This window comes from Carassius auratus, unplaced genomic scaffold, assembly GCF_003368295.1.
Source record: "Carassius auratus strain Wakin unplaced genomic scaffold, ASM336829v1 scaf_tig00005423, whole genome shotgun sequence".
Classification (NCBI taxonomy): Eukaryota; Metazoa; Chordata; class Actinopteri; order Cypriniformes; family Cyprinidae; genus Carassius; species Carassius auratus.
The window spans coordinates 20947-33218 of NW_020523660.1; the positions used below are offsets into that span (position 1 = coordinate 20947).

General features: G+C 35.2%; 1 protein-coding gene across 4 annotated transcripts in view; it reads left to right on the top strand.

Annotated features, from left to right (window-relative positions):
* LOC113070940 (DNA repair protein XRCC4-like) overlaps nucleotides 1-10826 on the top strand; it is a 26264-nt gene extending 15438 nt beyond the window's left edge. For 2 of the 4 annotated variants that reach the window (XM_026244289.1, XM_026244291.1), the window contains exons 5-7: nucleotides 950-1099; nucleotides 2191-2330; nucleotides 6480-7343. In XM_026244289.1, the coding sequence (XP_026100074.1) occupies nucleotides 950-1099; nucleotides 2191-2330; nucleotides 6480-6940 (751 nt within the window). In that variant the 3' untranslated portion in view covers nucleotides 6941-7343. Of the gene's footprint in view, nucleotides 1-949; nucleotides 1100-2190; nucleotides 2331-6479; nucleotides 7344-10349 lie in introns of those variants that run through there. The other 2 variants (XM_026244290.1, XM_026244292.1) reach the window with 2 other exon arrangements.
* Nucleotides 10827-12272: the final 1446 nt, after the last annotated feature.

The window sequence follows — 12272 nt, forward strand, 5'->3', positions numbered from 1 at the left end:
TCATTATCTATTATTATTATTATTGCCTTTATCTATATTGGCCAATAGGATGTTTAATCATTTCTTTTGATTTTTATGTTCTAAAACTTTTTCAGTTATTTTAAAAACTCAATTTAAAGCTAAATTATGATTTGTTTTTGTTTTTTTGATGCTTGAAACCTTACAAACATATAAATGGACTATGGCATAAAAATAAAAGTCTACAAATGTGAGGAATATGCGTTTGATTTGTTTCTTTGTTCCTGGGAACTTGCACACGGTTTTTTTGTGTAATGGCAAAAGTAATTTCAAACAAATGTTATTGCGCAAGCCTTTCACCTGTTCATCATTACAACTTCCTCTTGGATTACCCTCTCCCCTCCTCATCATCTCTCATGATTCAGAAGGAACGAGTGTCTTGGCTGTGTTTTTAAACGGTTACTAAGGAGCTCTTGGTACACAAGATGTTTTTTAGTTTGTCTTTGCTGTGATACTCTAAAAGGGGGAACTGTAGATATGAATATTTTTTGCTGATATTTGGCTGAGAGCGCACATGATTCATTCAGGTGGAGAATGACGAGGGAATCCCAGGCCAACCTGACAAGAAACTCCTCTTTACTGTATTGCTTCAATCTTTTCTTTCTGAGAAATAGCAGCAGTGACATCACCACCTCACTTACTCTCTAACATCTTCCAAAACCAGAATTATGGAGAATTTGTAATGCTACTCAACACTGACAGGACTTTATAGCCCTGTATTTTGCAAACAGCTACCACAGGTGTTCAGTTCTACACGCTCTTCATGTTTTCCATGTTAACTAATGACTGTTTATCCACTTATAAACACACAAAACTTGTAAGTAATACAAACACTCTCTTACCTAATCATTTCCACTCTTGTCACATGCTCAGGGAAACTGGGTTGCATGAGTGTTTGAGTGGGTCTCATTGGTCTTCACCCTCTCCACAGGATGCAAAGGTACGTCCAGGGGAAGGAGAGGTTGGAGAGAGACTTGTACAGCCGATTTGTGCTGGTCCTAAACGAGAAGAAAGTCAAACTCCGAGACCTGCAGAAAAGAGTCAAAGAGCTGGAGGAATCTGTTGAAGAGAATCGACTGAGGTAAAGATGTGTGCGACGTTTCCTCATGATACCTCACATGATCATAAACATGTTTTATCTCAACATTTCCCTTCTCCTGTTATGAAATATCCCTTTCGTTAGCTAATCCAATTATGATATCATGTTCATGAATGTCACTTCTAGTTTTGTGTTGAGCCCACTTTTCTTTTTTTCTTTTGTAATGGAAAATTTGTTAAAACTACAGCAACAAACTCTACACTAGTTCAGAACTGTGGCATGATGGAAAACTTCAAATGTTTAGGTACAAAGCCAAGAAGGTTCAGTCACTGTTCTCCCCTTGATGAAGACACTTGAAGGTGTCTTATTTTTGTGCCATTTATGACAGCTGAATCAATAAAACAAATAAAAATTGATTTGAAACAAATAGTAGCAAATACTTCTCTCCTGCTCACCAAGGCTGCATTTCTATGAATTCAGTAAAAACATTCATTTTGTGAAACATTATTACAATTCAAAGTAACCGTTTTTTATTTTAAAATGTAATTTGTTTCTTTGATGTTAAAGCTGTATTTAAAGCTGCATCATTCCTCCAGTCTCCAGAGTCACATGAAATCATTCTAATATGTTGATTTGCTGCTCAAGAAACATTTCTGATTATTATCATTGGTGAAATACTGCTTAATATTTTTGTAGACACCACAATACTTTTTTCAGAATTATTTGACAAAGTTCAAAATAACAGCATTTATTTTAAATATATCTTTTTTTATACATCTTTACTGTAACTTTCAAACAAATTAATGCATCTTTCAAAATAAAAATACAGAATATATATATATATATATATATTTTATCTTAGCTGATCCCAAACATTTAAATGGTTGTGTATATTTCAAAAAAAAAAAAAAAAGGATGTGAGATCATGGAAAAAATTTTTTCACAAATATTCATACATTTTCATTCTGAATGTAATAAAAACTTTTGATGCAAAATACAGCACTACACATTTTCTGTCTTTTCTCGCTTTGTTTGGAACATGTGAATCAATCATTACAGAAATGTTGAGAGAATGTGATCTGTTTTCTCATATGCCTTATGAGCATGTTGTACCTGCTGTATTCTCTTTGAAGGAACAAGGCAGATAGTGAAGACCACAAGGCGATGGAGACTGCAGCAGGTAAGAGTCCTGAAGAGAGTGATAATGGAGGCAGTACAGAAGATGAACAGGAGGCTGAACCCAGACAGCCAGATCCAAGGCCTCTTACACAAGGTAGTTCTTCTAACTTTACCCAGTAATTCAAATTCTGTCATTATGTTCTTCCAAACCTGTATTCCAAACCTTTTACCCCCAATGCATCAGCTAAACAATATAAACCATATACTGTAGGTAAGGTTGTCATTTCAGGTTGCCATTTTTCAGTGAACTACTCCAGTGAGCCACAATTTAAAGATGCAAATACCTTTTTTTTTTTTTGGTTGAATGCAAATTACAGCTGAAACTTTCTCAGCCTATTTTTAACAAAGTCTGTGATTTAGTTTGTGTGGATTTGTTGATTTGTTCTCAAGGCTCCTTAATATTGTGTTTGTTGGACACAGTTACATATTCGCAAAGTTAACAAAGTTTGAAGTCAAACTAGATGAGCATACAACTGAATTTGTGCCTAGAACATCAAAAGCAACTCATATTTTAATATAGTTCAACAATGTGTGTAGCAAATTTAGTGGAATCTCTTCCCAGAAAGTTCAAGTTGATGAATGACAGAACAATGCGGATTTGATCTACAGTGACTCTGGCAAGCAGATGAAAGCTCAACATCTCGACAAGGGCCAGACAGAATGACAGTGTGTACCATGCAATGATGGAAATTGACAAAGAAACATGGAATAATTTAACAATACGTGTTGAGAAGGAGCTAGGTCTACATCTCTGATTGGTACATTAATGTGGAATCCAACTTTTGGGGTTGTGTATATCAAATATTGTACAAATTACGACTTGTATATTGGCTTTTATGATGTTTAAAAGTCTTTTGTGTTTTTTTTTTCTTGTGTTATACAATGTGAAGCAGCTGTTATCAGTTTTAGTCATTTCTAAATAACCTTATCTTTGGTTTGCATCAGCATGAGAAATTATTATTTTCTTTTAAGGGGCAGTATTTGCCGCAAACACAGATTTCAAGGGGCTTTGTTTTTTTTTTACCTTTGTGTAAGGGCAGTTTTTATATTTACCTCATTAATTATCTCTATTGTCTTTTATGTCAGATACTTTAACCAGATACTTACATTTATTTGGTTTAATTGTGCAGGGACATTTTTTGTCCCATTATCTTAAATTTGAGGGGAATTTTTGTCCGTTTTGATGGCATTTTGGTTCTAAACCCCCATTAATTTCCCCATCCTTAGATATAGAAAATACTCAAATAAGATGATGCATTTTTAATTTGTAAAGTGATTAATTGAATTCACTGAATTATCCATAATATGCATTGCTGCATGGTTAATTAACTGTGTTTTGTTAAAAGTAGCTATGCTGCGTTACATAACACTGCTTAGATTGTAGTATTTCTAGAAAAAGATCCCATATAAACTGAACAGACTTGTAATTGCATTGCGTAAATGAGAGCGATGACGTCCCTCTTGGTATTTGCTCTCTTGTCCAAAGCATGACTACACTAATGTCGTCCAACACATTAAAGCTTTGAGCCAGACCTGAGACGGCTTACAGGTAGTACATTCCCTCAGCTTTTCCCTGCGCCGTCCATCATTGTTTATGATGTCTTCTCCTAGAAAATATGTTTATTGGCAACACCGTCTGCTGTTGGTCGATTTCGACATCGAAAGCCATATTAGGGGGCTCTGTCAGGCTGTTGAGTCACAGTTTTGAGGCCCAGAACGGGAAATGAGGTGGAGTCACACATGATTTAGTCTGTGGGTTGCTCAATCTCTCTGTTTTTCCCCTTGTGTAAACCCCGAGGAATGAAAGTAAAAAGCACTACAGCTAGGGGAAAAACACTTCCATGGTCATGTGACCCTATAAACAGTATGAATAGTAATGTATGGTTGCTAGGTGTGTGTTACTTTGGCTTAGTTCCTCAGAGAGAGCCATTTGGGGTTCAATTACTGTCAATTTTTTTTTCCTTTAAAGCTTGATTCAATGGTTTATGTTTCAGAAATCACAGATGTTTTTTTTTTTTTGTACATATATATTCATGCATCTATCAGACGCTTTTTACCAGTATGTGTGTTCCCTGGGAATTAAACCCACAACATTTTGTGCTGCTAACACAGTGCTATACCTCTGAGGCACAGGAACACATTATTTTATTTTTATTTTTTTTGTATTTCATATTTTTTTGTATTTTTTTCTTTAAAGAGTAGGAGTTGTAGCTTCAGTCTTTTTTTTCTTAACTGTAAAGTTTACCATAAAGTACATGAAGCATAATTGAAAGAGCCTTTAATGTGGTTAGGATGTTTGTTGCACCAATTAACTTGAGTCAAACCCACCCAGTTTCATCTGTCCAGTGTAAATTAAACTCATGTAGACGTAAACAATTGCCAGACGCAATCATGGTAACGAGTCTGGCTATGCAGTAGTACTTTAAAGAACAAGTACTATTGGATGCTTTGCAATCTTGAACAGTTTCCCACTGTGCTACAATGACAAATCTCATGAGACAGATGTGCTCCTGCTGGATTTTACTGCAGTCAACCTGCATATACATCATTTAATGTTGATGCTCAACATGCTTTTAATGCATTTATGATGTTGATTGTGTTAACAGAGTCACATCTTGTCCAGCTGCCTGAACACTGGCTGTAAGAGCCTCCATTAATCCCTTTCAGAGTTATATATGCAAACATTCACAAATAATAACATTCACAGATAACTCATTTTGTCTGAAATCATTAAATTAGCAACATATTGCAGCAATGTAGCTCATATTTAGAAATGGCAGTAACTAATCAGTTTGGCTGAATATTTCCGGTTTAAATGAAATGTGTTAAATGGTTAGTTCATCGAAAAATCTAAGATATTTTAGATTTAGTCCAAGAGCTCTGTGTCCCTCCATTGAAGCTGTGTGAACGGTATACTGTCCATGTCCAGAAAGGTAAGAAAAACTTCATAAAAGTAGTCCATGTGGCATCAGAGGGTCATTTAGAATTTTTTGAAACCTCGAAAATAAGAATTAATCCACAAATGACTTAAGCTGTTAACTTATTTAATGTGGCTGACACTCCCTCTGAGTTCAAACAAATCAATATCCCAGAGTAATTCATTGACTCAAACAGTACACTGACTGAACTGCTGTGAAGAGAGAACTGAAGATGAACACCGAGCCGAGCCAGATAATGACTCGTTCACGAGTCAAGAACAGGTTGCATCGGTTTTCAGATCACCAGTACTTCTTTCGTACAGTTCTATTCAGTAAAACTGGTTGAAGAAAACAGTTCACCGGTTCTTTTGCGCTCGAAGTAATTATGTCATTTGCTATGATTGCCCTTCATTCAAGCCTTCGGTTTACCCGCACTCATAACATTAGCACAGAATCAGTTCAGAATCAATCACCAAAAGAATCAGTTCAGTTCAGACGCTCTGTGTGTCGGTCTGCTTCACACTGAATCACACATCCGCAGTATCATCAGCTCCTCGGTTCTCGAATCGGACACATCTGACAGAAAGGGTTCTTGACTCGTGAACGAGTCATTATCTGGCTCGGCTCGGTGTTCATCTTCATAATTTAGATTTTTTCGATGAACTAACCCTTTAATCTCAACTAAATTATTTAGATAAAATAATTTTGTTAATTATTATTGTAGATTTTTAGATTTTTAGTCATTTATAGCTAAGATAAAAAAACAAGTTTTTTAATTCAGATGCTGTTAATAAAATTAACAATTTAAGATTATAATAATAAACTAAGAAAAAGAATAGAAATATAGAATGTAGTTAAATAATAATAATAATTATTATTATTATTTATTATTATTGATAATTATATTCATATTTGTATACATTTGATATTATATTTATATTGTATATTAATATATAATTCAGTCATAGTATCTTCAGGATTTATCTGCCTGAGATGATGAAAATTAAAATGTTTAATCTTTTCCACAAAAAAAAAGAAGTACATTTGTCTAATGTTTGCTCTGTTTGATGCACATTTTTATTTCTTCACATTATAATATTAAAATATTTTCATAGATTAAAATGATGCTCTGCTAAATTAATTAAAATATTTACTTTTCAATTAATTATACAATTTCTGATTAAGTAAATTTCATGAATATGGCATAATTACTGATTAAATGTGAAGTAGATCTTCTTTAAAAGACAAAAACCTCAGCTAATAAGTGGAAATATGAAGATTGGATGAACTTTAACACTTTAACCTTTCCATGTTTCGTCTAACAGAGATGCCAGAAAGCAACCCGATGGATGACAGCTTAAATGACATCACAGATGTGGGACCCTGCCGAAAACGCCGCCACCGTCATCTCCAACAGCTGGAGACGCAAGCCAGACGAGCAGCGCTGGACCAGCGACAGAGATCCAGGTATCATCACTCACATCCTCAGATTTACACACATCCTACGTCTAATTACACTTTTTATTGTGGTCGATCGACTCATAGCACACCCAAACTCCTGGAGGCCTGTTATCTAATGTTGCGTATGATACCCATAAACCCCTGCAACTGCGGCCATAAAAATGTCAGTTATAATTCCGGGTGTCTTATTCTCTGGTGTCCAGTTTATGCAAACTTGGATGCTGCTTTTTCTCCGCGTCTGTGGCCAGTCAAGCAGACAGAAGAGGCTTTCCCAGAACCTCTTCCATTGTACGGAAACCATTGGTTAGTTGCCAGCACCTTGTAGCTGTACTTTTCCAGTTGAGGCCCCCCTGGGTGCTTATCTGTCCGGCTCTTTTTTTATTTATTAATGGAAAATATGTATAATTTCCTCCATTAAATGTTTTTAATCTCCTCCTTTGCCAGTACCTCAGTGGTCTCCATAACTGTACAAGAACAATCCCATGAATGGTTTAGATTTGCTTTGAGCTAATTCTTCAGACTTGATGGCACTCGAGGGACGCTGATCCTGAGAAAACATGTTCCTTTTTAAAATAGTCACACTGTTTTGGAGATTATTTGGCATTAGTTATTATTTTTGAGTTATTATTTAAGTGTTATTATTCTTAGGTTATTCTTTCAGGGTTTCCCACAGTTCTTGAATCTCTATCTATCTGTCTATCCGTCTCTCTGTCGTCATTCAATTTATCGTTCTGTCATTCTATCTTTTTCTTTTTAATTAATTTATTTCTATTTTTATTTTGTTATTTTTATTTTTTCCCCCCAGTCGTGTTAGTCACATTAATAAAATCTTAAAGGTTATTGAATTTTCTGTGTTTTTCTATAGTAAATATCATTTTACGTTATGCTGAGTTTTCAAGTATTTCTTGGCAAAATGTCAAAATCTCATATGGATTAAAAAAAACATTACCAAAAGACTGGGAAAATCTGATGGCAACTTAACTGATCAGAAATTGTATCCTGCATCAATTTTAAATAGACAAGTTTTCTGAAAATTAATTCACACAGTTGATAAATAAGTATCAATAACAATTTGAAATGTAATTGTTAAATATTGATGAAATATCTGATTACAATTGATGAACAATTTCCCCCAGTATTTGTGTATGTCATGGAGTCAGTAATTTATTTGATTACTTTTATTTGTAATGTCTAGACTAATATGATTAACTATGAGCACTAGATGAATGCATTATGTATTTTACGTGTGACATTATAGATTTGTTAACCTGACTCGTTACACCTTTCAGATCAGTTCAGTTGGGATGTTGCCTGAGAAGGGAGCTGCCAAAGTGGACAGTTGGTAGAAAGGCAGCTCACTAGCATTTGGAACAGAGCCTGTGTTTTTTGGGTTGGCAGACATATGTGAAAGTTTCTGAAGTTGGCAGACATATAAGAATGATGCTTTGGCTTCATATTGTATTGACGTTATGCTGGGATATGGAGAGATTAACTTTTAACGAGGGCCTTTTAAAACTTGGTAAATACAAGAGTGTTTATGTGACTCTGCAGGCAGAATAAATGTTTAAACTGATTGTGTTTAAAAGTGTTTCTAGCCTCCCAGTGTCAGCGGTGGTCTGTGACAGAATGGTGCCTCTACACCAGATGGTTTGTGCGTGTGCTCGCGTCTTGCGGTGTTGCGGAAGACTGAGAGTTTGTATTGGACTCTCTCTCTCTCTTTCTGCAGGCTCTGTCACCGCGGCAAGACTTTCCAAACTTTAATAGACTTCCATGGCATAGAGACCTGGCTGTAACTTCTTTCGTGAATAATATCACACATGTCACCTCTTATCACACGAGTGGAGAAATCCAGCTGGAGGATTCTCAGTCTGTTCCTGGAATGAGGTTTTTAAACAGCCGCATGGCTTTGAATGCCTCTGCTAATTACTTACAATTTTGTGCCTCAGAGAGAGCTGGAATGCTCTTAGAAAACGTGACACAAATTAGTGGCGGTGTAATCTTCATTTTATCTGGCAGATGGAGTTAAAGTAACAGTCTTATACGTCATCTTATACTCGCTCTCCTGTGATTCCAAAAGGACTTTTTTTTCATGCAATAGCAGATGTTTTGAAGAATCTTCAAGGGTTATTCAACCCCAAAATGAAAATTTTGTAATTAATCCCGTTCCAAACCTATGAAAGCTTTGTTCGTCTGTGGAACACAATTTAAAATATTTTGGATGAAAACCGGGAGGCTTGTGACTTCCCCATAGACTGCCAAGTAAAATACACTGTCAAGGTCCAGGAAAGTATGAAAAGTATCATCAGAATAGTCCATCTGCCTTCAGTGGTTCAGCCGTAACATTTTAAAGCGACAAGAATACTTTTTGTATGCGAATAAAACAAAAATAATGACTTTATTCAACAAGTTGTCAAATAAGTAAATGGAAAATACTATTGAATATATACTGAACTAACTTGTATGTATTTGTTTTTTTTTTTTCAATACATTTTTGTATTGCTTTGAAAGACTTGGAAAAACAACACAAGACTACTGTATGAGAGTATACAGATTACTTTATGGTCCTTTTTGGAGCTCGACTGTCTACTTTCATCGTATTAAAAAAAATCCTAAAATCACCAAGACTGCATATATTTAATCAAAATCACAATAAAATCAGTAATATTGTGAAATATTTTGACAATTATATTAACTGTTATATTTAAAATATTTATAATGTAATTTATTTCTGTAATTTATTTCAGATTTTTCAGCATAATTACTCCAGTCTTCAGTGCCACGCTTCATATTTTTATGGAAACACCGTTTTGTCATTTGTTTCAGGATTTTTGGATGAATAGAATGTTGGAAAGAACAGCATTTAGTTGAAATGTATTCATATATTATATACACTTATAACATTATAAATGTCTTTACTGTCACTTCTGAACAATGCAATGAATTGTACTGAATAAAAGTATTAATTTCTTTGCAAAAAAAAAAAAATAACCCCAAACTTAAAGTAAATATCAAAGTAAGTTAACTAATGAGTGAACATTATGAAAACAGTCATTATTCAGACCTGTAGCACCATCCATGCCAATGCCTCTATCGCTCTGCCAACATCTCTAGAGTAATCAAAAAGCAAATGGCCTTTTATTGTCTGTTTAAAGACCCTGTATGGGTATCAAGAAATGTGCCAGTAGCAGCTTCCCAGCAGGAAAAATCAGTGTCAAGTTTTTTGTTTTTTTTCTCTCAAAAAACGAACCGCACAATCACTGCTGTCTACAGATGGTGAGACTCTGTGCCATGACATCTGCTCTAATAAAGCCCATTTTTAAAAGCATTTCTCCTCTAAAGGCTGAAAAGAATCACCCTGCAGACATCATTGGTTTATTCAGCTACACGACCGCATGTGGCACACGTCCATGTTCAGATCAGGCAGCGTTTGTTTGAAGTGAGGTCTTTTTGTTTTTCAGATGAATGTTGAAATCTTTTTGTATTGCATTTGATGCAAGTCTGTGTGGTGGGGGACTTGGTTTTATCTCTTGTAAATTGGTTGGATTTCCAGCACAGAGGCAGATGCCTGAATGAGCGATTGGAAAGTCAAAAGGATTTGTGATGCAGTGAAAGGTCATTTCTGAGAAAGAAAGTTAGAATGCTGTGATTAAAGACTGCATAGACAGACAAACAAACAAAAAAGACATCTGTAATTCACTGAGCAAGGAATTGATTGTAAAATGTCTCATTCCCAGGTCAAGGAGAAGGAAGTCGAAACTCTGTTAAGAGGATTCAGAGATGCATCTGAAGTTAAAGTTATTTTTTTTAGAAGAAGAATAAGAAGAGAGAAAGAGGGAGATGAAGGAAGGGAGAGCGAGCGGGAGCGAGTGAGCAGAAAGATGTGGATTCATTTGGCCCCTGGCAAACTGTTCTGTTCTACAATCTCCCAGCACCTGCCTAGAGATGGATCTGGCAGAGCATGACAACAAACAACAATCAGGCCAGTTACACTGCATTAATCCAGTCCTCAGTATGTGTGTTTACTGACGGTTTCTTCCTGGGTCTCCCAGAGTAATGTCAGACTCAAGTTTTAACCCACAATGGGGGCGGAAAAAAGAGGAAAATTGATTTATTGAAATTAATTTGCCTATTAATATACTTTTTTTTTCATTATGACATTGTTTCCTTAAGTAAATTTCCCTCCGAATTCTCATGGCCATTATTATTTTATTATTAATAGAATTAACATCTATTATGATATATATTATATACTGTATATTGTCATTTTTAGAAACATATATAAGTTTCTAAGTTTTCATTTATATGCATGTATATATATAGCCATATTTATGCAATTTAATAATTACATTTTAATAATGTAATTTCATTACAGTATGCTATGGAAAAATGGTGTGGTAAATCATAAAAATATTGTCACAATGCAAAATCTTTAGTGGTCTTAAGAATACAAATTTTATTTGAAGAAAATATAATTTCTTTTCTTTTATTGCTCTGTCAGTTTTTGTGAGATTCACCCTTGTGTTGCTTCTGTTCAGAAATAATTACTTTAACCATCTTTAACAATAACCAGTGGTGGTGTTTCAGACATCCTAAGACTTTTCATTATTGTTTTTTTTTTTTTATGCACGATGGGATGTTTAAAGTGATTGAAATATGGCAACTTGATGCAAGTTAAGTTTAGTGTGTGCAAAAACAGCCTTTTTGCATCATTCTAATAAAATCATCCAATGGTTTACTTCACGATATGTGAATGTCGTTTACCTACATCTGCATCTCATGTCTCAAAGGTCTGTAGTCAGACATTTGGCTTTATAAGAAAGTGTATCGTCACATCTCTCCCCCTTTTTGGGCTTTTTTGTATTTTCTTAACAAGTTCCATAGCTTCTTGTCATGTCTGTAATAATGTGAAAGAAACATAAGACCTTTTTGTCCAACCTGAAGACAGTTTCCACCATTCCCAGTGAATCACGACAGCAAATATAGCGAATTACAAGACGACCGTGTCCACAAAGTGCCCATCCATTATCCCTGCTCATACCTATGGATTTCTTCCAAGTGGGCAGTAGGAAAGTCACTCTTTCGTAAGTGTCAAAGTTGTCTTTACAGGAGAGTTTAGCTGGTCAAAATAACTTCCAGATGCGGCCTCACCGAGAAACCCCTTGATTAAACCGAGTATATACATGCAGATACACTGTTTACACTCCGATTGTGCTGACTAAGCACCGTTTCACAGATAAACATTTGGGGTTTGCTTTTTAAAGGCTTACTGAAAGCACCAAAGATGCATTTCTGATGCTTGAGTTACTTAGTTCAATTAAATGTGGTTTTGGAGAGTCAAATGAGAATGAGTGATTCAGCTGATTCCATTATGGTGTTTACGTGTTTTATGTGTCAGGGTTTGTTTGATACCAACGCACCATATAAAAGCTCTTTGGTCTCTGTAAGTGCAAGAAAAGAACAAATACAAACTTTTCCTACTCGGTGTGTTGTATTTCTGAGAAAGAATCATGATTTGTTTGCAAACAGGAGCTGTCTGTTACCCCAAAAGCTGCTAGTTCACCCCGAAAATGAACATTAACTCAATCTCATACTCAATGTAGACGAGTTTGTTTTTTCGTCAGATCAGATTTAGAGAAATTTAGCATTCGATATCCAGT